The 24,309-nt window shown below is 40.9% G+C and overlaps 1 protein-coding gene across 12 annotated transcripts in view; it reads left to right on the forward strand.

The window, feature by feature from the left end:
- Positions 1–286: 286 nt before the first annotated feature.
- Positions 287–24,309, forward strand: part of LOC122989260 (epidermal growth factor receptor substrate 15-like 1) — a 61,193-nt gene continuing 37,170 nt past the window's right edge. For 2 of the 12 annotated variants that reach the window (XM_044362021.1, XM_044362029.1), the window contains exons 1-12: positions 294–532; positions 1,427–1,468; positions 1,613–1,702; positions 4,951–4,998; positions 5,840–5,935; positions 9,040–9,108; positions 10,250–10,375; positions 10,678–10,737; positions 12,715–12,957; positions 13,551–13,708; positions 14,521–14,677; positions 23,317–23,379. In XM_044362021.1, coding sequence (XP_044217956.1) covers positions 506–532; positions 1,427–1,468; positions 1,613–1,702; positions 4,951–4,998; positions 5,840–5,935; positions 9,040–9,108; positions 10,250–10,375; positions 10,678–10,737; positions 12,715–12,957; positions 13,551–13,708; positions 14,521–14,677; positions 23,317–23,379 — 1,179 coding nt within the window. In that variant the 5' untranslated portion in view covers positions 294–505. Of the gene's footprint in view, positions 533–1,426; positions 1,469–1,612; positions 1,703–4,950; positions 4,999–5,839; positions 5,936–9,039; positions 9,109–10,249; positions 10,376–10,677; positions 10,738–12,714; positions 12,958–13,000; positions 13,008–13,547; positions 13,709–14,520; positions 14,678–23,316; positions 23,380–24,309 lie in introns of all 12 variants that reach the window. The other 10 variants (XM_044362018.1, XM_044362019.1, XM_044362017.1 and 7 more) reach the window with 10 other exon arrangements.

The following is a 24,309-nucleotide window of genomic DNA, read 5'->3' on the forward strand; positions in this document are numbered from 1 at the left end:
AAAAGTGCTTACACATAAAATATATCATTATTATTACTGTTAATAATACTATTTTTTTCCTTCATTCTACAGTTGAACGTTTCACTTTAATGTCAATGTTAATGTTAAAATTCTGAAATTTATGCAAGGGAAATTGATATGCACCTCCCGCGTCCCAGCACCTACGTAACATTAGATTAGCTTTTTCAGAATATTATGTGGCATTAGTTGTGTTGTGTGACACGATGAAGGAAAGGGAGCCAATTATAGCTGTAACCGTAAGCTTGTAAAATAATTATGCCGAATTAAAAGACGTGCCGTAAATATATTCAAAGGTTTGCATTGTGTCAGAGAAATTCATTCATTTCCAGGTAAAGTATACAACAAAAAAAAAAGGAAAACCGTTAATGCAGTTTCGCCTGCGATCTGTTCCTGGAGTGTGGGGTCCACGTCTGTCCGCTAGGGGGAGTGTTGCCTCGGAGAGGGAGGTTGGGTGGCTGGGTGCGTTCCCGCAGCAACAGGGACGATGGCAGCTCTCACATCCCTCACCCAGGTAAAGATGCAGCTATTTACGAGTATATACTTCAACTTTAAGCTAAGATAATTCACAGGATGACACACCATGTCTCATTCATGACATTGTTTTTTGATTTTACTTTGAACAAGATATGAGCTCGCGCTGAAATGCAGCTAGAAATGAGGCAGTGAGCTGGAATAAGGCCTGGTGCAGTACCGTTAGGTAGCGGGCTTGTTAGCCTCAGCTGGCGCTGGCTAGCTGTGTAGCTATTTGCTTACGACATAACATTCAATTAACTTATTAATTATAAATGTAAAAATAATACGCACCATGGACACTGTGCAGAAAGTTAGGTACAGGCTGACCTTCGCATGTATCTAAGCACTGACAATGATGATAACGTCCAGTCCTTAAGCTAGCAAACCTTAGCTAGCATAGCCTTGATTCTAGGCTGTGCAGTGTTCAGTGTTGATGGGGATAAACGCCTGTGATAGTGGAAGGTAGGCTGTTTGGAAGGCTAACACCAGCTAACCCTAGCTAAGGTTTGATGAGTGATACTGATGTGAGTTGGCACTGTGGCTCAGTTAATGATAAGTCTGATGAGCACACAGTAGCCTAGAAGTCACTTTATATCATGGTTATTCAGTTGTTTAGTGATATCTTTGTTATTGATAGTGAGCAGCAGGGCTAGGGCGCTTTCTCAGTCAAACTGAAATTAAATGAGCGTTTATAAGAGCTCCAATCTAGGACTACCTATCGATATTTGATCCAGTACAGTTATTGGGTTATTTAGTTTCATGGGTTATTTCAGCTGGTTCAGTTAGGATGGGATTTTTACATTTTACACTGTTTACGTTGTTGACATGATATCAGTGCTTGTAGCTGAAAGAGGTTGTTTCCTAATGTAATAACATTCTGTCTCTACCACAGTTGTCAAGTGGGAACCCTGTATTTGAGAACTTTTACAGACAGGTAAGATGATGAACTATAGTACAGTGTCTCTCAACGATAACCCCACTTATATAAAATATGTTTTACATACGTAGGAGTTCAGTATGAAATTGTAAAACAAAAGATAAAGCACTGAGATTGTGATATGTGTGTGCCTGTTCTAAGGTGGATCCTGGGAACACAGGGAGAGTAGGACCGACAGAAGCTGCCTTGTTCTTAAAAAAGTCTGGACTCCCTGACATTACATTGGGAAAGGTAGGTATTGATAAAGAGTGGCTGATGGTTTAAATGTTGTTACACACAGAGCTTTGGGGTTTTGATTCATACAGCGCTTGCAACTTGTTGATCTGTGCTGTAGAGCTGCAATGATCAGAGATCAGTGATTAATTGATTAGTCGCTTGACAGAAACTTAATCAGCAACTGTTTTGACAGTCAGATAATAGTTTCAGTCATTTATAAGCAAATATGTCAGAAATGAGATTTTCTGTTTTTTCTTCTTGAATGTGATGATTTCATGCTTTTCTTTGGCATACATGATAGTAAACTCAATGTCTAAGGGTTGTGGACTGCTGTTTGGAAAAAAAATAAGACATTTAAAGAACTAACTGTGACTCTGGGAGATTATAACAGGCCTTTTCACCATATTTTGACATTTTATAGACAAAATGATTCATTTATTGATCAAGGAAATAATCAGCAGATAGCTGTTAGTTGCAGCCCTACTTTGTTCTTATTATTAGAGTTTTGGACTGCCAGTGGACTAAAGGTCATCTTCTGTGTCTGCTGTTATTGAAGCCCATCAAGAACTAGAAAACTAGCAATGCTAATAAGTGTTTAAAGTACTACAGTCAGTCAGTATGTTTACATGCAGACCAGTAACATGTATATATCCCGTGACAGGATATATACATGCAGCCACCAGTCAGTAATCAGATAACATCGTCTACCCTGAATTTACTTTGGAACTGTGGTGTACTAAGTTTATGTGTAAGCTAATAGTATATGCCTTCATATATATATATATATATATATATATATATATATATATATATATATATATATATGTGTGTGTGTGTGTGTGTGTGTGTGTGTGTGTATGTATGTTGGAAGGCCAATGGTGCAGGGTGAGGACAGTGTCTGTAGTGAGAGAGAAGCTTTTCTTTACAGCATTGTGACTAAATTTTAAATATAGTCAAAAGTGCCACTGTGGAAACTGACTCATTTAGGTTTCTAGAGGTTACTTTGTGTTTCAGTTTTAGTTGGACTCTGAATGGAATTATTTTTGATACGTATTCCTAGATGTAATCGATGATCTTTTCTTTTCTGTGCAATACGGCACATGCTCACATGTAAAAAGCTCATTAGAAACCTAGTTACGTGTATGCATGCACAAGAGATCAGCTTTGTCAAGGAGAAAATGGAGCAGGTGAATGAGGTTTCTCTAGTCTCCAACCCCAAGTAGGGAAACAGTGATTCTCATTACTGCAGAATAGCTGGCTACTGAAATTCACATAAATGCCCCCAAGTGAGTGCCACTTATCTGCACATCATTAATGCCTGGTAGGGCTGTGTGCCATTTATACAGATTTCACTCTTGCATTCCAGGCAGAGACCTTATTTGCATGCAGGGGTGTCTGATATGAACATAGATGCTGTGATAGGATGTAGAGCTTAAATGAATACTTGATGAATCGATTAGTCAATAGACAAAAAACAGTCAGCAACTACTTGGATCATTGATTGATTGTTGAAGTCGTTTTTCTTGTCCCTGCTTCTCAAATGTTGTTGCTTTTAATTGTCATATTGTAATAAACTAAATATATTTGGGTTGTTTATCAGGCAAAACAAGCAGTTTGATTCGATCACCTTGAGCTTAAGCGTGATGAGTGTTTTCAGAAATTTGTGACTTATTTATAGACCAAACTATTAGGCCTAGTCCTTCACCAGAGATTCATGATAATAATCATTAGTTTCAGCCCTAATATGATATAAATGTGTTTACAATCAGAGATTTAGCAACACCCATCTAGAGCTGAGCGAAACTCAGGGGAGACTCAGCACACATTTCTCCAATTTCTGTTTCTTTGTTTAGTAGGGGTGAGAGAAAAAAAACCATTCTTAGATGCATCACGATGTGGACGTTATAGGTCTTATAGGTCTTTAATATGTCTGTTTGAACTATATTTATTTAGATTTATCTATAGAGTCCAACATGGATTTAACTAAACTGACAAAACTTGATGCAACTCTCAACTGTTTGCCTCCACTTTTTTCTTTTTTCCCCCCAATGTTGCATCGCGCTGCTCTGATTAATTACTGCAAAGTGAACGTTAAGTGTGACCGATTAGTCATAATCAGATGTAGGTTAATGTTATCAAACCTCTTCCACACTACTGAAGCGGCTCCTCCACAGTGGATCTGGCAGCAAAATGTATTTTTCATTCTCACCATGTGTGTTTCTGCTGTACGTAGTCATGATGTAAATACAGTATATGTATGACAATTTATTATCACATTAAGATTGATACCAGTGTAATCATGAACAATTGGAGATGGCACACCCTCAGTGTTTAAAAACAATTTTTTTGTTCCTTCCTCATAAAGTATTTGCAAAGCCTTTCTATAAAGGTTTTGAAACCTGCGTTGTTTACATCGGGTTCCAGTCTTCTCTTACTACCTCCATAAATGTCCATTCCTACCTCTGCAGTCATCAGAAGTGTGTATCACATTACCCCTATGCTTGTGTGATGCTGTAGATCACAAGATACACACATTACTGTACATACCAGTAACAGTCAAAAAATTAAACTGGCTACTTCCCAGAGAAGTCAGAGAAAAGACATCACTCAGGAGTCACAAACATTTAGATGGATTTTTGTTCTTTCTTCCTGTTGCTTTCCTACTAGACTCATTTGCTTTGTTGAGCAAGATTTCAGCAATGTGCAAATAATCATAATAACAAATAACGACAACTTTTTGCTTAATTACATTGTCAAGTGTGAGATAAGTAGAGATAAGAGGTAAGTAGCTCCATTAAACAGGCCAGCAGAAGGACTTTTTACTATCTCATACATGCATATGACCAGTTCATGCCTAACCCTAACCCAGCAGTTGTAGCACAGACTAATGGAGTGAGACGTATGTCCTCCCTCCTGCTCTCTGCTGTAAACACACACTGTTAGTGAGCAGCTGCCGTCATGTCTCCCGGCTCTCAGTGCTTGTTATCGGCAGAAACTCTCCTGCTTTCTTCCTGCTCAGCCTCCTCTTGGATGGTAGGTGGGCTGCTCCGGTATTTGCAGCCTCACCGTCACACACGCTCTCTCTCTCTCTCTCTCTCTCTCTCTAGACCATACACTCGTTACGCACTGAGCTATTCCTGAAAGGAGCTACGCTACTTGTATAACACATTTTAGTTTAGGAAAACATCTTAAAATACATCAAAAAATTCAAATGTTAATAAAAAAAATTCCTGCTTGCTTTTTGTTTGTGTCTTGTTTTCCAGATCTGGGATTTGGCCGATCCTGATGGCAAAGGCTATCTGGACAAACAGGTAGGAAACAGACCTGATGATATGCTTCACATATGTGAAAGTCACAGCGCATGTAATCACTTTTTTACTCTCATCAGCATAAAAATACTTATTGACAAGTAATATGTGTGTGTATATATATATATATATATATATATGTATATATGTATGTATATTTATCTAGTTATATGCCCCCGAATTAGCTAATTAGCTAGCATGTTGCAGCTCTGGTAAAAATCAGTGGAAAACAGAAAACATTAACTTGATTGATGAACTTAATTATCTTAAATTTTTCTTCTAGCCTTGCAACATTAAGTAGGGTCCTATGATTTTGATTTGACTTTCTTTGATTTAAAAATAGTGCTATGTCGGTTTACGTCAGTACACAATTTGAATATTTTATTACTGAATTTTTGAAATTTTATTCACCCACCACATGATTAGGCACTCTTTCTGATGACAAAATATGCTTAAATCATAGAACATAGAATTCAGAAAAATTCAAACGGAAAACAAGGTAATTTGCGAAAATATGAATCAGAATCTGGAAAAAGTTCAAATAGATTTCATAGGGCCCTAGTTAAGGCTACAAAGAAACCATATTGCAAACTCTTTGTAGGAGCTGGTGTTACACCTGTACACTCTCATTCAAAAAGCATTTCTTATCTTGTGAACTCATAATTGTCTAGTCCTCGAATTTAAGATGACTCCCACTTCATTTTCAGAATAAAACATTGTCTTATATTCAGACCACTATGGTAATAATAATAATGTATTATGTATGACAAGAATTGTAAGTTTTTGGGGGGGCTACATCAATGTAAGTATCTCAGAAAATAACAGTGATGTTTCTCTCGGTCAGGGCTTTTATGTAGCTCTGCGGCTGGTGGCCTGTGCTCAGAGTGGTCAGGAAGTCAGTCTGTCCAGCCTCAACCTCACAGTCCCTCCCCCCAAGTTTGTGAGTATGACTTCATCATTCAAGCTCAAATCCTCTTAATCTTTGTATAAAAACAAACTACAAATATAGTTTTTTCAGAATATGGACATTTATATGTTGCGGAAACCAAACACACTGATATACACACTGAATGTCACAGAAAGAATCACGTGCTGAATAGCTCAATCGGGATATACACATTACAGATATATGTACTGTGTGTATTCATTATTATTATATCAAACACAGCATAAATAATTAAGATAATTATACATTCAGTAAATATATGTAGGCATAGGCACCCTTACTGTGAAAAGAAATGAAACAGGCTGTGCCAAAAGAGATGATTGGATAAACAGCTAGCATTAGTGGAAGTGATGGTTCTAGTGAGTAGTGTCATTCACAATATGATCTCAGAAATAAAAAGAGAAGAAACTAGGTGGATAGCAGCATCTTTATGTATTTCACCATGTCTAGTCTAGTTTTCAGTATTCTGAATTTGAGCACAATATCTGTTCTTCTAGCCAACACTTCTTTATGTCTAGTGTCAGTAAAATGATCTTACTGTAGACTCAAGACTGGAGTTTTTATTTCCAGATATGAGTATTTAGCTTTGAGTTCTCTATTCTGATATGATGCAAACGATTTGTGGATTCCCCTAACACCTCATTCACACTGATTCAGTGACATGGGTTAAACCCGGGTTGGGCGTCTATCTGTATGGGCCTCCGACACCACCCTCCTCTCGACCAGGACTGGACATGGGTCAGAGGCTGCTTGGCTTTGGTAACCTGGCATTGCTACCAGGAATGGAAATAAATGAAATGATACCAATGTTTAAATGTCATTTAACCGACTTGCTGAAAAAAAGTGAGAGAGAGAAAGAGATAGAAAGAAATAGAAAAAGATAGAAAGTGCGTGTGTGGCCCAGACAGGGGAGGTGAAATTGAAGGGCTTGACATTAAGGCTCGTCTGCTTGTCTGGGATAAGTGGATTTTTTTATAGGGCAAGTGGAAGAGAAATTTACTTGTACCAATGGACAAAGTCATTAAAAAAAAAAAAGTTTCTTCCGACTGCAGTTTCTGTAGTTCTAGGAGCGCTCGTTTTGTTTTCTGTTTGAACATTGTATCCTCATATGAGACACAGAGACGACTGTTACTGTCAACACAGACCAACAAACCACCATCAGCTCCTGCTACGTGGGTGTCTAAAACAAACGAACCCTCCGTGCTGAAGCTAGCAGGCAGACTGGAGCTGCTTCCATGAGACAGACGAATGAATCAGAGTTCAGAGGATGAAATGTGACATTAACTGACATGTGCGCCATTAAATAATGTCAGACAATAGACAACAAAGTTTTTTAAATTGACATTAATGTTGTTTTTACCATTCAGTTTATCTAGTGCTACTGCTTTACATGCATTCCCATTGTGTGTCGTTTGTCCACAATTACTATAGTTAACACCATACAAGTCAAAGTTCTATTTCATGCACTGTCAGACTTTTAAAAGTAAGACTTATTACATTTTCAGAGTGAGTGAAGGAATTAGAAAGAGGAGACAGAAAGTGAGGAAGGATGTAACATTAATAGTGTTGAAAGGAAAAACAAAGAGAAAGTAAAGAACTGACTATTAAAGATTTAAAGAAAAAAGTTTAAGGAGGAAAGAGGAACACATAGAAGCAGCCCAGGCATCAGATGATGGAGAGACATGAACACATTCAAAAGCAGGAGGCAGAAAAAACTGGTACATGACCTATACATGTATGTAGATGAATTACTGTTAGCTAACATCTCCACTCCTCCGTTTCAGATTACAAGTTTGTGATTGGCGCTAATCATGTATTAGACATATGTTATTTACATACATACAACATAGCCAGCACACATTTGTTAGAATAAAACCAGAGTATCGCCACAAACAATCAAACCACCGACATAACGTGACAGCCTTACTGACGAGACTCAACAGAGCTTTTATTATGAAGACCAGGAGCTGCTGACAGGAGGGGGGGCTTCGGGGGAGACTGATTTGCATTTTTTAACAGCGCAGGGACCAAAAGTGTCACGGAAAGGCTAAATGGAGAGGCTAAATGACTCAGCAAATGCAATAGAGAATAGGAAAAGGAAAAGCAGTGAGGAAATGAAAATGGAAAAGGGAAATGCCCTTTTAAATGCCTGATTAAAAGCTGTATTCTTAATTCAGTTTACAAATTCAGTTATTTCTCTTTTTAAAACTGCATTTCAAATAGATTTTGAAATTCAAGTCTTTATTTAGGAATTCATTAATGTATTTTTAAGTGATATGATATATCCATACTTCCTCTGTTTGAACTTCAATGATGCTTACGGAACTCAGCGCAAGCAACTCGTTCCTGATCACATCACTGTTGTGCCAATAATGATGCTAAAGCAACCACATACTCGTGTAATAGTGCAATTATTGCGACTGTCTGTATGACTTGATTTGGTGGCAAAGGTGTTTCCCCATTAATAAATCTGTCTATATTAATCAAAGTCTAATCTACATATATATAGATATATATATATATATCAAATAAGGTAGAAAACAGTAGAAACCAACATTTCAGACTTGAGATCTTCAAAAGATGAGAATTTGGTGCATAGACACAGAATATACATAATCCAACATCATGCAATAAGATATACGCAAAACAGAATCTACTTCCCTTATCACCTCCCATCACTCCAATTCTGACAAGTTTTTTCTTAAGCACTAGCAGGACACCTTTAGACTTATTTTAATCACTTCTTAGTATTTACATTGAAATCCTGATACATCAACTTTACAGATATGTCTCTTGAAGAAATTCTAGACACATGATTCTTTTTGTTGGAGAATTTAAAACATTGTCATTCAGTGTCATAAGAGTAAGATTAGATTTCAGATTTTTTAAGGATGACGACAAGAAAGGAAAGGAAAAAAAAATGTGCATAAGAGAAAAAAAGAAAAGACAATCATTATGCAGTACACAATAAATAATATTCAATATATACCATTCATTATGTAAACAATTTCAGCATCTTTAATGGGTTATTATGTTATTAATTCTTGTATCAAGCTCAGTACAAGAAGAAAATCTCTGATTTGTTTCTGTGATTTCAGAAGGACACCAGCAGTCCGTCTCTAAGCAGCACAGCTTCTACTTCCAGCGAACTCCACTGGGCTGTCAGGGTGTGTGCACTGATTTTCACAAATACTGAATATAAATATGAGTATGAATACTGTATTTATTCCCAATTTACAGAGTTTGATAACAACATATGCAAAGGGGGACATATTGCATAGACCCTGGCTGATACATCATTTTAGCTTATCTCTAGCTTATCCTATATATTGGTATTGGCATATCTTTTGCCTGGTAAGTAACAGTTAATGTCAGTACTAGGGATGTAACGGTACACAGAATTTGTTGTTTGTTCTGTATGTACTTTGGTTTTGGGGTTGGTACAATTTCAGTACAGCAGGAAAAAAAAGAAAGGTAGAAAATAACATTTTGGTCTTTTGTTTTGAAAAATGTAAACATCCAACAATGGCTCATTGGCCATAACTGTTACTGACACAGTTTAGTAGTTCTGCAATAGAAACTATTACTGAAACAGTTTAGTTGTGCTGCAGTGGAAACTATTAATGAAACAGTTTAAACAGGGGGATGCGGAGACATGGTATCATTTCACTATGGAGATAACGGAGCATATTTTAATAATAGTGATGCACTTGGTCAGTGTTATGGGTCTCTCGGTTGTCATTCTGACAGCAGCGTAACTAGGCTACCTTGGCTAAGCCGGCTAGCATACCCATGAGCATGTTAGTGGTGTGCTGCCATAATGTTCCGGGTGGAACTTGCATTCTTGAATTATTGTTCCGCATGACGGACTAAGTGGATTATTAAACTATTTTGACGGTAATTGTTCGGGTCACGGAGAGTATTCTTCATACGACTGCATGCACCAAACCGTGACAGTTTGGGATGAATACATGTACTGTTAAACCACTAGTCAATACAGAGGATATTTTTGAGATAGTTTAGAAACAGTGTTTACATCATGTAGTTTGTCCACCAGATAGCACTGACAAGTTCATTTTTAAACTGTAAGATGTTGCGCCACCATTTCAGAGCTTTTTACCTTTCAAGTATCAATATTGGTATCTGCCTCAAACATCCAGTATTGGTCAGGTTTTAATATTGCAGTCCAGTAAACCTTTCAGTTTAAAAGGCAAGCTTGAGTTCTTCCATTAAGTCAGAGCCATACTAAGTCAAGTCCAACTTTTACGTATCAACCTTTGAGATAACTCTTGTGTATTTAATTTGTAGCCTGAAGAGAAGAGTAAATTTGATGGAATTTTTGAAAGTTTGGCACCAGTCAATGGCCTGCTGTCAGGAGAGAAGGTCAAACCAGTCCTAATCAACTCCAAGCTACCTCTGGATGTCCTTGGGAAGGTATGGACTTTTATTTTATTTTGTTAAACTGGGTTTCCTGGTTCCATGTCGAAGATTAGAATATTCAAATTAAGTTGCAACATAATTATATCATGTTTCGCAATAAATATGTAATGGCATAGTTCATTCTGCTTCCTTTTAATATGAAGTAGCATTAATACCAACTTACAACTGAAATGAAACCTTTAATCATTTAGATACTCCTTAACTTATCATACACAGTATGATGAATGCTTTCACTAACTACTTGTGAGTACACTGTGTAGTCTTTATAGCAACATTCTATTTTTTCCTGCTGGTAGGTTTGGGACCTAAGTGACATAGATAAAGATGGCCATCTGGACAGAGATGAGTTTGCAGTGGTGAGTGCCATCTTCTTCATTGTTACTGTATGTAGTTTTGCTCATTAAATTCACTTTAGCCTGACCTACAGTGTTAACTCCTATATTAAGTTACAGGTAGCCCATTACCAGAATGGATGCATGTCGTCTCACTTCTTGATTCTAGTAGATCATGCCACACTTGAAGCTGTTGTAAAATATCTAGCAAAGCTGCACTTAAACCAGTAAATGGACATCAATCCATCCTAATACTGGATCATACACATTGATCAACTACTGGATAATTACTGTACTTAGCAAGAAAGTCTTATAATATAATAGGCCTTTTCCACTACAGGAAGTTAACAACCCATAACTTAAAGTATAGGACTGGCGATTTTCTATATTTTTGTTATTGTCAACAAATGTCATGTGCAGAGCCAAACCAACACTAAATTGATCTTAGTAACAAGTATTGTGTGTGTTCTGTAGACCTTTTAAAAACACAACAATTAGCCACACTGCTGCACTGGGTGACATGTTTCTTCATTACAACGAGTGTGAGCTCGTTAAGGCTTGATTCCACCAGGCTCTGATGTGGCTGCCGGAGCTGGTTGTGGTCACTCTAGTCAATGCTTGTGATCCCACCAGGCCACTCTGCTCTGCTAAACATACGTGCCTAGTCTATTTTTGATGGAAGCCACGTCAAGCTGCACAGACCATGTGGTCATTTTTCAAAGTAAAACACCCTGTGCAGACTCCCGACTACATCAACATTACGTTATAACAGGTGGCACCAGGCCAGAAGTCAACTGGTCAGGGGATATTTGTCATTATGGACAACAATAGGTTCACCTTGGAAGTGGAGAATCTGTGGAGTGGAGATTTTATGACACCACTGCTGCCATGACTAAATAATTTTAGTACAAAGTCAAGAGGTTGTGATATGTAGCATAAGCTAGTGAAGCTCTGTAAACGTTCCCATAGATGTATTTATGGAGCTACTCCTGAGACTGAAAACGTGACTGCTGTTCTTAGTCTTTTGAGCGGTTTCTAAACAAATTAACATGCCCACACTCTTCGGGGCTAAAGAACATGTCACCCAGTGCAGCGGTGTGGCTCATTGACAGGTTTTTAATAGTTTTTGGGCAACGATGGTAGTCTACAGCACAGAGGAACTTCGCTCTGCACAGGAAATTTGTTGACAATAAGAAAAATAAAGAACATCGCCAGCCTCATCCTTTAAGGTGTAGCTGCCTCCTCCTGCTCTGGGGGCGAGTTCCTGGACCTAAATTTCGGCACTGCTCAGTGAGTGATACTAAATCCAATTTTCAGGTACTCTCAAGGGGAAGGAATGCAACATCTGGTTTGCAACAGAGCAAATGCTGTGGTGTATATAATACAGGATATGTATTATCATATGTTTAGACAGGAAGTTTGTTTTATTATACAAGAGATATTCTGATTCAGATCTAATGTGTTTTGCTGCCTTGTTATTTGTCTGTGTAAACTGTAGATTGTGTGCAGTGTTTGGGAGTATGTTACTTCATTACAATTCTCAGTAATGTTCCGGTAGTGTTGTATTTTCAAAGTCATGTAACATTTCTAGCAGTGAAGTATTTTTTCCACTAAATTGTTGGACAGCACAACCAAATGCTGAATCACTATATTTTATTTTATTTTATTTTGAAGAAAAAAATCCTCTGAAATTATTGCGCTGTAGCCACCTGTTCTGCTTTGAAAAGAAACACATGGCAGAAACTAGACCCTACGGGTTCTTAGAAGTACACGTTAGGGGAAGCTCCAAGTTCAGTATTAGGGTTCAGTATTTTGCCCAAGGATATTTCAACATGTGGACTGGAGGAACTCGGGATCGAACCGTTGATCTTCTGATAAGTGGACAACCCGCTCTACCTCCTGAGCCACAGCCGCCCCAGTATTACTGTATTTAGAAAACAAACAAAAAAAACCCCTAAGCTGCCAGTTAGTATGTATTAATAGCAGGATGTGCTCTCCCAGGCCATGCATCTTGTGTACCGGGCCCTGGAGAAGGAGCCAGTTCCTGCTCTCCTGCCCTCTGCCCTCATCCCTCCATCTAAGAGGAAGAAGAGTCTGGGCTCAGTGGTCGGCTCTGTGCCTGGACTGCCTGCAAGCCCTCCACCACCCAAAGACTCATTGCGCTCCACACCCTCCCACGGCAGCATGAACTCACTCAACAGCACCGGCAGCCTGTCTCCCAAACACACACTCAAGTCTGGACAGGTAATATACACTATATTCACCACACTGATGTACACACACTCAAGTCTGGACATTTTTATGCTTTCACTATACAGCAGCAGTTGAGAGATGACAGGAAACAAGGGGATAGAGATATGGGGAATGACATGCAACAGCACAATATGTCATCTTGGAAATGATATGAAAAGACCCTGCTGACTCATGCTGGAGTAAATATCTTTATGAGTCCGTCTTCTGTGGAATACTAGCATCAATCAGTTTTGCTAGACTGCTTCTAATTCAAAGCATAGAAAACGGCAACCTGAAAGTGTGGTGATTGTTTAGATCTTCTGTGCTGCCGGGTTAAAGCATCCACGTTTTAGCTTCTTTGCAGCAACATCAATATCTGAAGCATCGTCTACTGTCATGGCTACAACTTTGTGTTCTATCAGAATCAGCTTTATTGGCCAAGCATGTGAACACATACAAAGAAAATACACTTAATACCTTTAAATAAAATCCTTAAAAGTCTCCATGACAAGTATTATGAGTCTGGACAGACATGGATGTAAACTTCACTCGATACAACTAGGAGGTGGTTATTCTAGTTCTCTATCTTTATGTCACTCTCTCAGCATTCAATGAACTGGGTGGTCCCCGTGTCAGACCGTGGTCGCTATGACGACATCTTCCTGAAGACAGATGCTGATCTGGATGGCTTTGTCAGCGGACAGGAAGTAAAGGATATCTTCATGCAGTCTGGACTTTCTCAGAACATCCTTGCCCATATATGGTAGGGACTTGACAGTTAATATCTGCTGTGTTTTATTTCTTTGTTAGACTTTCTAATAAGGCACAACTTATAAAAGGTTTATAAGTTGTAATTATGGCTTTATTAATGTGTAATAAATAATTACTGATGCTATGTAGATCAGTTATCAACCAATAATAAGAACACATTTGTGGTTGCCAGGTTGAGAAAACTACCTTTGTGTTTTTTGGTGATAATGCTGTTATAAATGTTGATAATCTATTAATAAAGTTGATCCTCTGCAGTCCTTTTCTGGAAGGTCAATGGTCTTATGGTCCACTCAGTCAAGGGTATTTTTTGTAATCTCGCCATCCAAAAGTTGCTCTTATTAATGGCTTATACCTGATTTTATAAAACAATAGTAAATAACAATTACTAGCAATTACTAAAGACATCAATGAATCATAAATCCTTATAAAGGGTGCCTTATTAGAAAGTGGTAAAATTAGATCTTCCACTGTCAGAAAAGTGCTCCAAAAAGCTTGACAGGTAGTTTTTGTTATAGAATTGATCTTGCATGCTAAATCTGATTTTATTTGTCTTACAGATCAAAGGTCAGATTTAACATATTTATAACAAATCTTACTACTTCTATGTACAACTATCAGCTTAGCAAGTGCTTAAGGGAAACATTTTGGGAAAAACATGGGGAAACATATGCAAACCAGTGTTGGTTCTGGCCCCTTCAAATGTCAGCCAGACCAGATTTTTATGAAACATAGAGATACACAGTCTGCTCAGTGTAACTGAGTTAACCCAGTGTGTCTCTGTTAACTGTCTGCTCCTCTCTGCAGGGCTCTGGCAGACACCAGGCAGATAGGTAAGCTGACACGGGAGCAGTTCGCCCTTGCCATGCATCTCATCCAGCAGAAAGTCAGCAAGGGCATTGACCCCCCACAGGCCCTGACCGCTGACATGATCCCCCCTTCTGAGAGAGGCACTCCTGTACCAGTAAGTCTCTCACACACACACACAGACACAAACAGTGCATGATTACTAGACCTGAGTGTATCAAATATCTGTGTACACTGCATGCACAACCTTATCATTATTTATATGCACATTTTCTAGCTCCAAACCATATAAACTTGAATGCTTATTGGATTTAATCATTTTCAGGTGATATGTGTTTGTGTAATGAGGGAGGGTCTGGCCTAAAGTGATTAACACCTTATATTAAGGTGTGCATAGTTATTAGGCAGCTTCATTACCTCAGGTAAAAAAGAGATTTAACTGACACTGAAAAGTCAAAAATTGTAAAATGCCTTTCAGATGGATGCAACACTCTTGAAATAGCTAAACTATTGAGGCATGATCACTGGACAATCAAGCGTTTTGTTGTGAATAGTCAACAGGGTTGCAAAAAAAATGCATGGAGAAGAAAAGACTCAAATTAACTGCAAAAGACTTGAGAAGAATTAAACATGAAGCTACCAGGAACCCATTATCCTCTAGTGCCACTATATTCCAGAGCTGCAACCTATCTGGAGTGTCCAGAAGTACAAGGTGTCAAGTGCTCAGAGACATGGCTGAGGTAAAGAAGGCTGAAACATGATCACCACTGAATAAGATTCACAACTTGAAGCGTCAAGGTGGGCTAAGAAAAACCTGAAGGCAAATTTTTCAAAGGTTTTATGGACAGATGAAATGAGAGTGACTCTTGATGGACCTGATGGATGGGACTGGGGCTGGATCACTAATAGACACAGGACACCACTTTGAGTCAGGTGCCAGCAAGGTGGAGGAGGGGCAGTGGTATGGGCTGCTATCATTAAGGATGAGCTAGTGAAGATGGACTGAAAATCAACTCCCAAACCTACAGACAGTTTCTTGAAGATACTTTCCTCAAGCAGTGGTGCAGGTAGAAGTCCTCAGCATTCAAGAAGGCCATGATCTTTATGCAAGACAGGGCTCCATCACATGAATCCAAATACTCCACTGCTTGGCTAGCTAGCAAAGGCCTCCAAGTTGATGGAATAATGACCTGGCCCCCTTCCTCACCTGACTTAAATCCTATTGAGAATGTGTGTGATTTACAGTGAGGGGAGACAGTACATCTCTTTGAACAGCATTTGGGAGACTATGGTTGCTGCTTCAGCTAAAGTTGATCATGAACAGATCAATAACCAGACAGATTCATTGGACGGAAGGCTCATGGTAATTATTGAAAAGAAGGATGGGTATATTGGTCACTGAATATTCTTGAAAGGCCAAAAATGTTATTTAATTGTCATTTTGTGTTACTCATTTGTTACACTTACTCCAAGAATTGAGAATAAACAAGTAAGTTGGGAAAAATCTTTTTGTAATGGAGTTGCCTAATAATTTTGCACACTAATAGTTGCCTAATAATTGTGCACAGTTATATATTCCTCTGAGAAAGATAAAACTCCTTTGTTAAACATTCAGGTTTGAGGTTCAATAACATTTTGGATTGTCTGAGAGCATCGTATTTATTCAACAATACAAATCAATCCTGAGGAATACAATTTGCCTAATAATTACACCCAAGTACACGCAGTGTAGTATATATATATTCACATATAACACATATATAAACATGTTTGTCTGCACTATAAATCACTGCTGGCAACTCTCTCATTTTCCATAGAAATGTGAATCCATCTTTTTCTCATGTGATCAGTATGATTGCATGAATAAATTTGAGTATTTCCGACTTTTTGTTGTTAGGAGTAAAGGGGGCGGGGTTTATAGTTCCTCTTTCTTCCTTTCCTTTTCTTAAACTGGACTGGTTTTCATTGAGAAGATAACAAGGGGGTGTGGTTAAGCTGCGGGCTGATAAAAGGACGCCACGGTGAGGTGCGTGCGCAACCACTGGAGTAACGTGAGACAGCTCAGCTGGGAAAGCGCGAACCTTTGAAAGTGATACGAGTGAGTTAAAGCCCAGAGAGACGTCCTTTCTAGAAGCGTTCGAGACATTACAGCCGCACACCTTTCCTGCACCCGGACCCTTTGGTAAAACCAGTTTCGGTCTTCGGGGACCCATCCCCCAACCACCAAAACCTGAACTGAACCGCCAGAAGGAGCTCGCGGCTCACGAGAGCAACGCCAGAGCTGGCGAGGCCGAGTCGGAGGGACTTGCACTGCTAGTCGGCGTGGCAACCCGATAAGGTAACCCACCTCCAGCCTGTCTATCTCTAACCCTGGAAACCAGTCCGTCTTTCTCTGATTTCTTCCTAGTTTTCTCCTTTTCTACACCCTCCAGGTTAGGACTAGTATTGGTTCATTGATACTGAATCCCCTAGACTTGACTAGTCCGTAACATAATTTGGGAGACTCGTCCGGGATATGGATTCGAAGCGATTAGAGTTCAGTTAGTGAGTTACATCCAAGCATTCTGTTTGCGGGAAGAGGCACAAGTGAGTTGGATTCAGCTCGGTAAAAGTTGTATGTTGCTAGGTTTAGAAGTAGGCCATGGACATACAGCTACGGGCAGAACAGCTGCTCGGTGCCAGACTCTCGTTTTAAACAGATGGTTGTGTATGTATGTAAAACTCAGCTAGCTAGACGAAAGGTTAAGGAAAATTTATCGGGTGTGTCGAGGTTAAAAACGAGGATAGGTCTGTAAGTTGACGATAACAGTGTGGCTTAGCGGGTTGGTTGACGGCTGGTGTTTTGCTGCTGTGCGCGGCGTGCGGGTGCATTGGTTTGTGGTCCGTGTGTAAGTTGTATTGTCATAAGTGCTGTGTGCGACTTACGGGTGCATTGGTTTGCGGTCCGTGTGTAAGTTGCACTGTCATGAGTGCTATGTGACTTATGTTTGCATCGATCTCTGAGAATAGAGTGACCTATGAGCTACCTCCTGTTAGCAGGTTATACGTTTAGTTTATGGCCATCTGATAAGTTACCTTAGAGGTAATTTTTGCGAGGCCCTTGTCTCCTTTGGTTACCCCCACCGGTGAGCGCTCACTAACGGTGACTATGGCTACTTTCAGAGTAGAAGAGTTTTGTGGGAGCGATTTTGGGCGAAATGAGTTGCGTAAGCTTAGAAAAGAAGATTTGCTTGCGGTAGCTCAATATTGTGAGGTCGAGATAAATCCAGAGGCTAGAAAGCCAGAAATTGTGGAGACCCTCATTTCAGCGTTACACCTGCATGATCCGGTACAGGAGAGAGAGAGGGAGGAGAGAGAGAGAGAAAGAGCGAGAGAAGGGGAGCGGATGTTTCAACTTGAGTTGGCAAAAATGGCAGCAAGAGAGCAAGAGCAGAAACTTGAGTTGGCAAGGTTGGCATTGGAGCAAGAGAAGCTTAAAGCTAACCATAGTGTCCTACAACGCAAGCACGAGGCTCGTTTTGATGTTTCCAGCTGTTTAAGACTCATGCCAAAATTTAACGGTGATGATGTGGCCTCTTTCTTCGAAGCTTTTGAGAAAGTAGCCAAAGAGCTAGAGTGGCCTGAGAATAGGTGGACGCTGCTTATCCAGAGTGTGCTTGAGGGTAAAGCTCAAGAAGCTTATGCAGCCTTAGATGCATCTGACAGCCGAGACTATGATGCTGTGAGGAAGGTGGTTTTGGCAGCCTATGAGGTGGTGCCAGAAGCCTACCGACAGAAGTTCAGGTCTCTGCAGCGGAAACAAGGTGAGACTTTCCTTGATTTGGCTAGGCAACAGGAAGTTGTGTTTGACAGGTGGTTAGCAAGTACCAACACACATACCTTTCAAGAGTTGCGACAACTTATACTAGTGGAGCAGTTTAAAACCAGTTTACCCCGGCACATGGAAATACATCTAAATGAGAGAGGCGTTACAGAGCTGAGAGGAGCTGCTATGGCAGCAGATTCTTACGAGTTAACGCACAGAGAGGCGCCTTGGAAAAGCAAGGTTGGCAGACAGGATAGGAGGCAGGCTACCACTGACAGGCCTACAGAGGCTAGCGTGGTTAAGCCTACTCTTCCCTCCCTACGGTCTCAAGGACCAGGGAAAAGGTATGAGAAGCCTTTCATTCCTAGAAGTGATGTCATCTGTCATTATTGCAAAAAGCCTGGCCATATAAAGTCCAGTTGTCCTGGTCTCAGGAGAAGAAATGGGGACGAGAAAGTTGTGGGGTTGATAAATGCCCACCCACAGATTGGTCTTTGTGAAGTGGACAGCGTGAACCTGCCATCCTGCCCAGTAGCAAAGGGGTTTGAAGGTTTTGTGTCAAGGGGGGCTGTTTCTGGGGCACCTGATAGGGAAATGGTCCCTATATCCATCCTGAGGGACACAGGGGCCACACAGTCCTTATTGGTTCAGGGTATTATAGATCTCTCGCCCGCCACCTATTTAAAAGCTTCTACCCCAGTGAAGGGTGTGGGAGGTGGTTTTATTAGTGCTCCTTTGCACCGGATATTTCTGGAGTCTAACATTGTAAATGGGCCGGTAGTGGTCGGCGTTGTACCTTCCTTGCCAGTTGAAGGGGTTGCCTTGGTGTTGGGAAACGATTTGGCCGGTACTCAGGTTTGCGTGACACCAGTTGTGTGTGAGAAACCTTGTGAAGTCCCAGAGACCATGGCTTTGGAAAGAGAACACCCCGAGGTGTTTACAGCTTGTGTGGTGACACGTGCTCAGGCTCTGGCTGCTGAAAAAGGAAATTCCAGCGAGCAGGATGAACTGTCTGGAGGGTTGGCTGATACCTTTTTCGCTAGGCTAGCTGAAGTGTCACCTTGCTCTCAGTTCACTCGGGAAGCCCTCATATTAGAGCAGGAAAAGGATCCTTCTGTAGCTCCATTGAGACAGACAGCTACTAGTGCTGAGGACATGAAAGAGGTAGCTGAAGGCTTCTTTATCCAAGATGGAGTCCTGTTGAGGAAATGGCGGCCTCGTGATCGTCCTGCTGAGGAGACATGGACCGTTAGGACTCAAGTTGTGCTGCCTGAGAGTTTTAGGGAGGAAGTCCTGCGTTTAGCCCATGAAGTATCCATGGCTGGTCATTTAGGCATCCGGAAAACTCAGGAGAAAATCAGCAGACATTTCTACTGGCCCAAAATGCATAAGGACGTGGTGTCGTACTGTCGTAGTTGTCATGCTTGTCAGGTTGTAGGCAAGCCCAACCAGACCATTCCAGCTGCTCCCCTCTGCCCTCTACCGGTCATGGAGGAACCCTTTTCAAGGGTAATGATTGATTGTGTTGGCCCTTTGCCAAAAACTAAGAAAGGGAATGAGTACCTCCTGACTATTATGGATGTTTCTACGAGGTTTCCAGAGGCTGTGCCATTGAAGTCAATTAAAACCAGGGTCATAGTGGAGGCTTTGCTCCATTTCTTTTCTAGGGTAGGTTTACCACTAGAAGTCCAACATGATCGTGGGTCCAACTTCACTTCTGGTGCATTTCAGGAAGTGATGCATGAGCTGGGAATTAAACAAATTATGTCATCTGCCTATCATCCTCAGTCCCAAGGTGCAATCGAGAGGTACCACCAGACTTTAAAGTCTATGATTAAAACCTATTGTGTTGGTTACTCAAATGACTGGGATGTAGCTATGCCATTTCTATTGTTTGCTATTAGAGACTCTGTGAATGAGGCTACAGGTTTTAGCCCTTTCGAGTTGGTTTATGGACATCAAGTGAGAGGACCGCTGAGGATGGTGAAAGAACAACTGTTGCAGTCTGCCGGGCAGACAGACACTCCCAGTGGAGTTTTGCAGTATGTAGCATCCTTCAAGGACCGGCTGCATACAGCTTGTGACTTGGCCAGGAGTAACTTGGAAGCAGCTAAGGGAAAGATGAAGGCTCAGTATGACAAGAAGGCAGTGAAACGTACCTTCAAGGCAGGGGACCAGGTTCTGGTTTTGTTGCCCATGGGTGGAGATAAGCTAGGGGTGAAATTCTATGGTCCGTATAAGGTTATTAAGAAAGTGGGTGCTTGCAATTATGTTGTTGAGACCCCCGACCGGAGGCACAAATCACGAGTATGTCACATCAATCTCTTGAAACCTTATTATACCCGTGACACTTCGTCCACCGTGTGTATAACCTCTCAAGTTGCTGTGGAAGAGGAGACAAGTGAGGATGATGATGTTGGGTCAGTGGAGCCTGTTACAGCTAGGCTGAAGAATTCCAGCGCCCTGGCCAATCTCAGAGAGTCACTCAGTTACCTCACTACAGAGCAGAGAGAGGATGTAGTACATCTAGTGGACCAGTATAGTTCTTTGTTTAAAGATACCCCTGGCTTGACGAAGTTAATAACCCATGATGTAGACACTGGTGAGGCAACTCCCATTAAGCAACATCCGTACCGCATTAACCCACAAAAATGGGCTCAGGTGAAGTCAGAGTTGCTTTATATGGAAGAAATTGGTGTCATTGAACAGGGCTCAAGTGAATGGAGTTCTCCCTTAGTCCCTGTTCCCAAACCCGATTTAAGCGTACGACCTTGCATTGATTACCGAAAGGTTAATAATGTTACTAAAACTGACGCGTATCCCATACCCAGGTTAGAAGACTGCATTGATAAGATCGGCAAGGCACAGTATGTCTCAAAGTTTGACTTGTTAAAAGGCTACTGGCAAGTGCCGTTGACAGAAAGGGCAAAAGATGTATCTGCCTTTGTGACGCAGGAATGTTTGTATCGCTGTCGAGCTCTCCCGTTTGGCATGAAGAACGCGCCAGCAACCTTTCAGAGGTTAATGAATCTGGTAACCTCCGGATTACAGAACACTGTAACCTATTTAGATGATGTGGTTTGCTATAGCTCTTCATGGTCTGATCACGTGCAACACATGAGACAGTTGTTTGAACGGCTTGAGCAAGCAGGGTTGGTAGTCAACTTGCCCAAGTGTGAGATTGGAAAGGGGCAGGTCACATACTTGGGGCACCAGGTTGGTCAAGGTTCATTGAGGCCAAGGACTGCCAAGGTGCAGGCCATTTTAGACATGCCTGTTCCAAAAACGAAACGTCAGCTAATGCGCCTTTTGGGCATGTGTGGATTTTATAGGCGGTTTGTCCCCAACTTCGCAGCGGTGACAACACCACTAACAAACTTGCTGAAGAAGGGAGTGAGGTTTAGCTGGTCGGCAGACTGTCAAAAAGCACTGGAAATGGTTAAAGCTATCCTAGCTAGTGAACCAGTATTGGTGGCTCCGGACTTCTCTGTCCCATTCAAGCTGGCAGTGGATGCTTGTGATGTTGGAGTGGGTGCAGTGTTACTACAGACCGATGTGTCAGGGATAGATAGGCCGGTTGCCTACTTCTCTAAAAAATTGAATCGCCATCAGAAACGTTATTCTACCATTGAGAAGGAGGCCCTGGCTCTAGTTCTGGCAGTTCAACACTTTGAGGTGTATGTCTGTAGTGCTGGAGGTGATCTGGTGGTTCTCACTGACCACAACCCATTGACATTTCTAGCCAAGTTCAAAACGTCCAGTCAGAGAGTGTTCCGTTGGAGTTTAATTTTGCAGCCATATAACTTGACAGTAGTGCATTTACCAGGCAAAGAAAATCTTATCGCCGACACCCTGTCAAGGGGATGAACATGTGGTGAAGAAGCCATGAGTGCAGTGTTTATAGTAATGCATTGTGTGTATTGGCGTCAAGAGACTGTTTATATTATACATTGGTATAGTCTTTCACATTTATAGGCATAACTCCAGAGTAGACGTTAATCATGTCACTAGTGATAAGATACCTTTTATACTAAGGGTCAGAGACTAGACATGCCAGTTATGAGTGTGCTAATGTGATGTGTACATTGTTGTTTTTAAGAAAAGAGAAAATGCTAAAAAAAAAAAAATAATAATAATAAAATAAAATAGAAAAAAAAAACATAGGTGGAATCCAGATGGGTTTTTTTTTTTTTGTTGTAAGGGGGGAGGAATGTTAGGAGTAAAGGGGGCGGGGTTTATAGTTCCTCTTTCTTCCTTTCCTTTTCTTAAACTGGACTGGTTTTCATTGAGAAGATAACAAGGGGGTGTGGTTAAGCTGCGGGCTGATAAAAGGACGCCACGGTGAGGTGCGTGCGCAACCACTGGAGTAACGTGAGACAGCTCAGCTGGGAAAGCGCGAACCTTTGAAAGTGATACGAGTGAGTTAAAGCCCAGAGAGACGTCCTTTCTAGAAGCGTTCGAGACATTACAGCCGCACACCTTTCCTGCACCCGGACCCTTTGGTAAAACCAGTTTCGGTCTTCGGGGACCCATCCCCCAACCACCAAAACCTGAACTGAACCGCCAGAAGGAGCTCGCGGCTCACGAGAGCAACGCCAGAGCTGGCGAGGCCGAGTCGGAGGGACTTGCACTGCTAGTCGGCGTGGCAACCCGATAAGGTAACCCACCTCCAGCCTGTCTATCTCTAACCCTGGAAACCAGTCCGTCTTTCTCTGATTTCTTCCTAGTTTTCTCCTTTTCTACACCCTCCAGGTTAGGACTAGTATTGGTTCATTGATACTGAATCCCCTAGACTTGACTAGTCCGTAACATTGTCTTCTCTTTCAAGCATGGCAGAAAACTAATAGACAATAAAGAAAAAGACTAAGGAACTCGCTTAGTACTGCTGACGTTTTCAAAAAGTTTAAAGACATCTTTTTTGACATGGGATGGAGTTTTAACTTGTTGTTGTCATCATTGTCAGTAACTAAGTCATTTCTTTATGGCTGCAGAGCATGTCAGGATACATGACCCCAGTGGGATCAGAGATGGCTGCTCTGTCTGAGATGAGACGAGTGAGTCAATACTTTTTCTCCTCTTCTCTACACCTCTCATCTTTCTCCTGCTCTTTGTATGTTTAGACATAACGGTGTAGAGATGTGATTTGTCTGCTAGACACCTTGTTCTTTTACTGCACTAGTTCCCCTATCTGCCATATGTGCTTATCTGGAGGAGGACAACATGAAAACCCACATAGACATTAAAATGGCAAATTTGAGGAGAGGCAAATCAATTAAATGAAAGACATTTACTGCCCACTGTTGTTCTTCTCTCTTATCCTAACTCTTTTGCTGCTGATGTTTCTCCCTTTCGTCTCCTCCTCCTCCTCTCTCAGGCTATAATGTTCAAGTTGTGGGTAGGTAACATAGACCTACATTGGATTAAAAATGCTTTCAGTGGCTGGCTGTTCAGCCTAATTACTGGAAAGCATTGGCAAGATGTTACTCTCCATTACAATACAGTGCAGTGACATTGTCTCACCCTGCCAACTGTCTGCTGATCAAGAGGAGATTCAAGATTAAAATAAGTACTTTTGATGGAGCAGCTGCAGTCTTAAGATAGCAGTTGTATGTCACCCTGGGTTACATCAGTGAAATCAACCAAATCAAGAGCATCCTGTTTACTTTGATTTAGTCAGTAACAGTCTTCCTGTTTAACAAAGGGCTGTTTTTTTAAGAAATGTCTCCACAGTCAACAACAAATGCATTCAGAAATTTCTTGAACACCACCTGCATGAAAACTTTTTAAATTTTCTCAAAGGTGTGCAGTGATGTTAAACATAAAAAACGTTCTAAAAATCTTGAATCTTTACCTTCCTTGGCAGTTTGTCAGTGGTGGTGACACTCCCCACATGTTGGTGCCACCTACTGATTCAAACCTCTGTGCTACTCCTCTTATGGACCGGTGGTTTCTCTCCCCTATCCTCTCTTTACCTCTCTCTCCTT

This window comes from Thunnus albacares, chromosome 9 (assembly GCF_914725855.1).
Source record: "Thunnus albacares chromosome 9, fThuAlb1.1, whole genome shotgun sequence".
Taxonomy (NCBI): Eukaryota; Metazoa; Chordata; class Actinopteri; order Scombriformes; family Scombridae; genus Thunnus; species Thunnus albacares.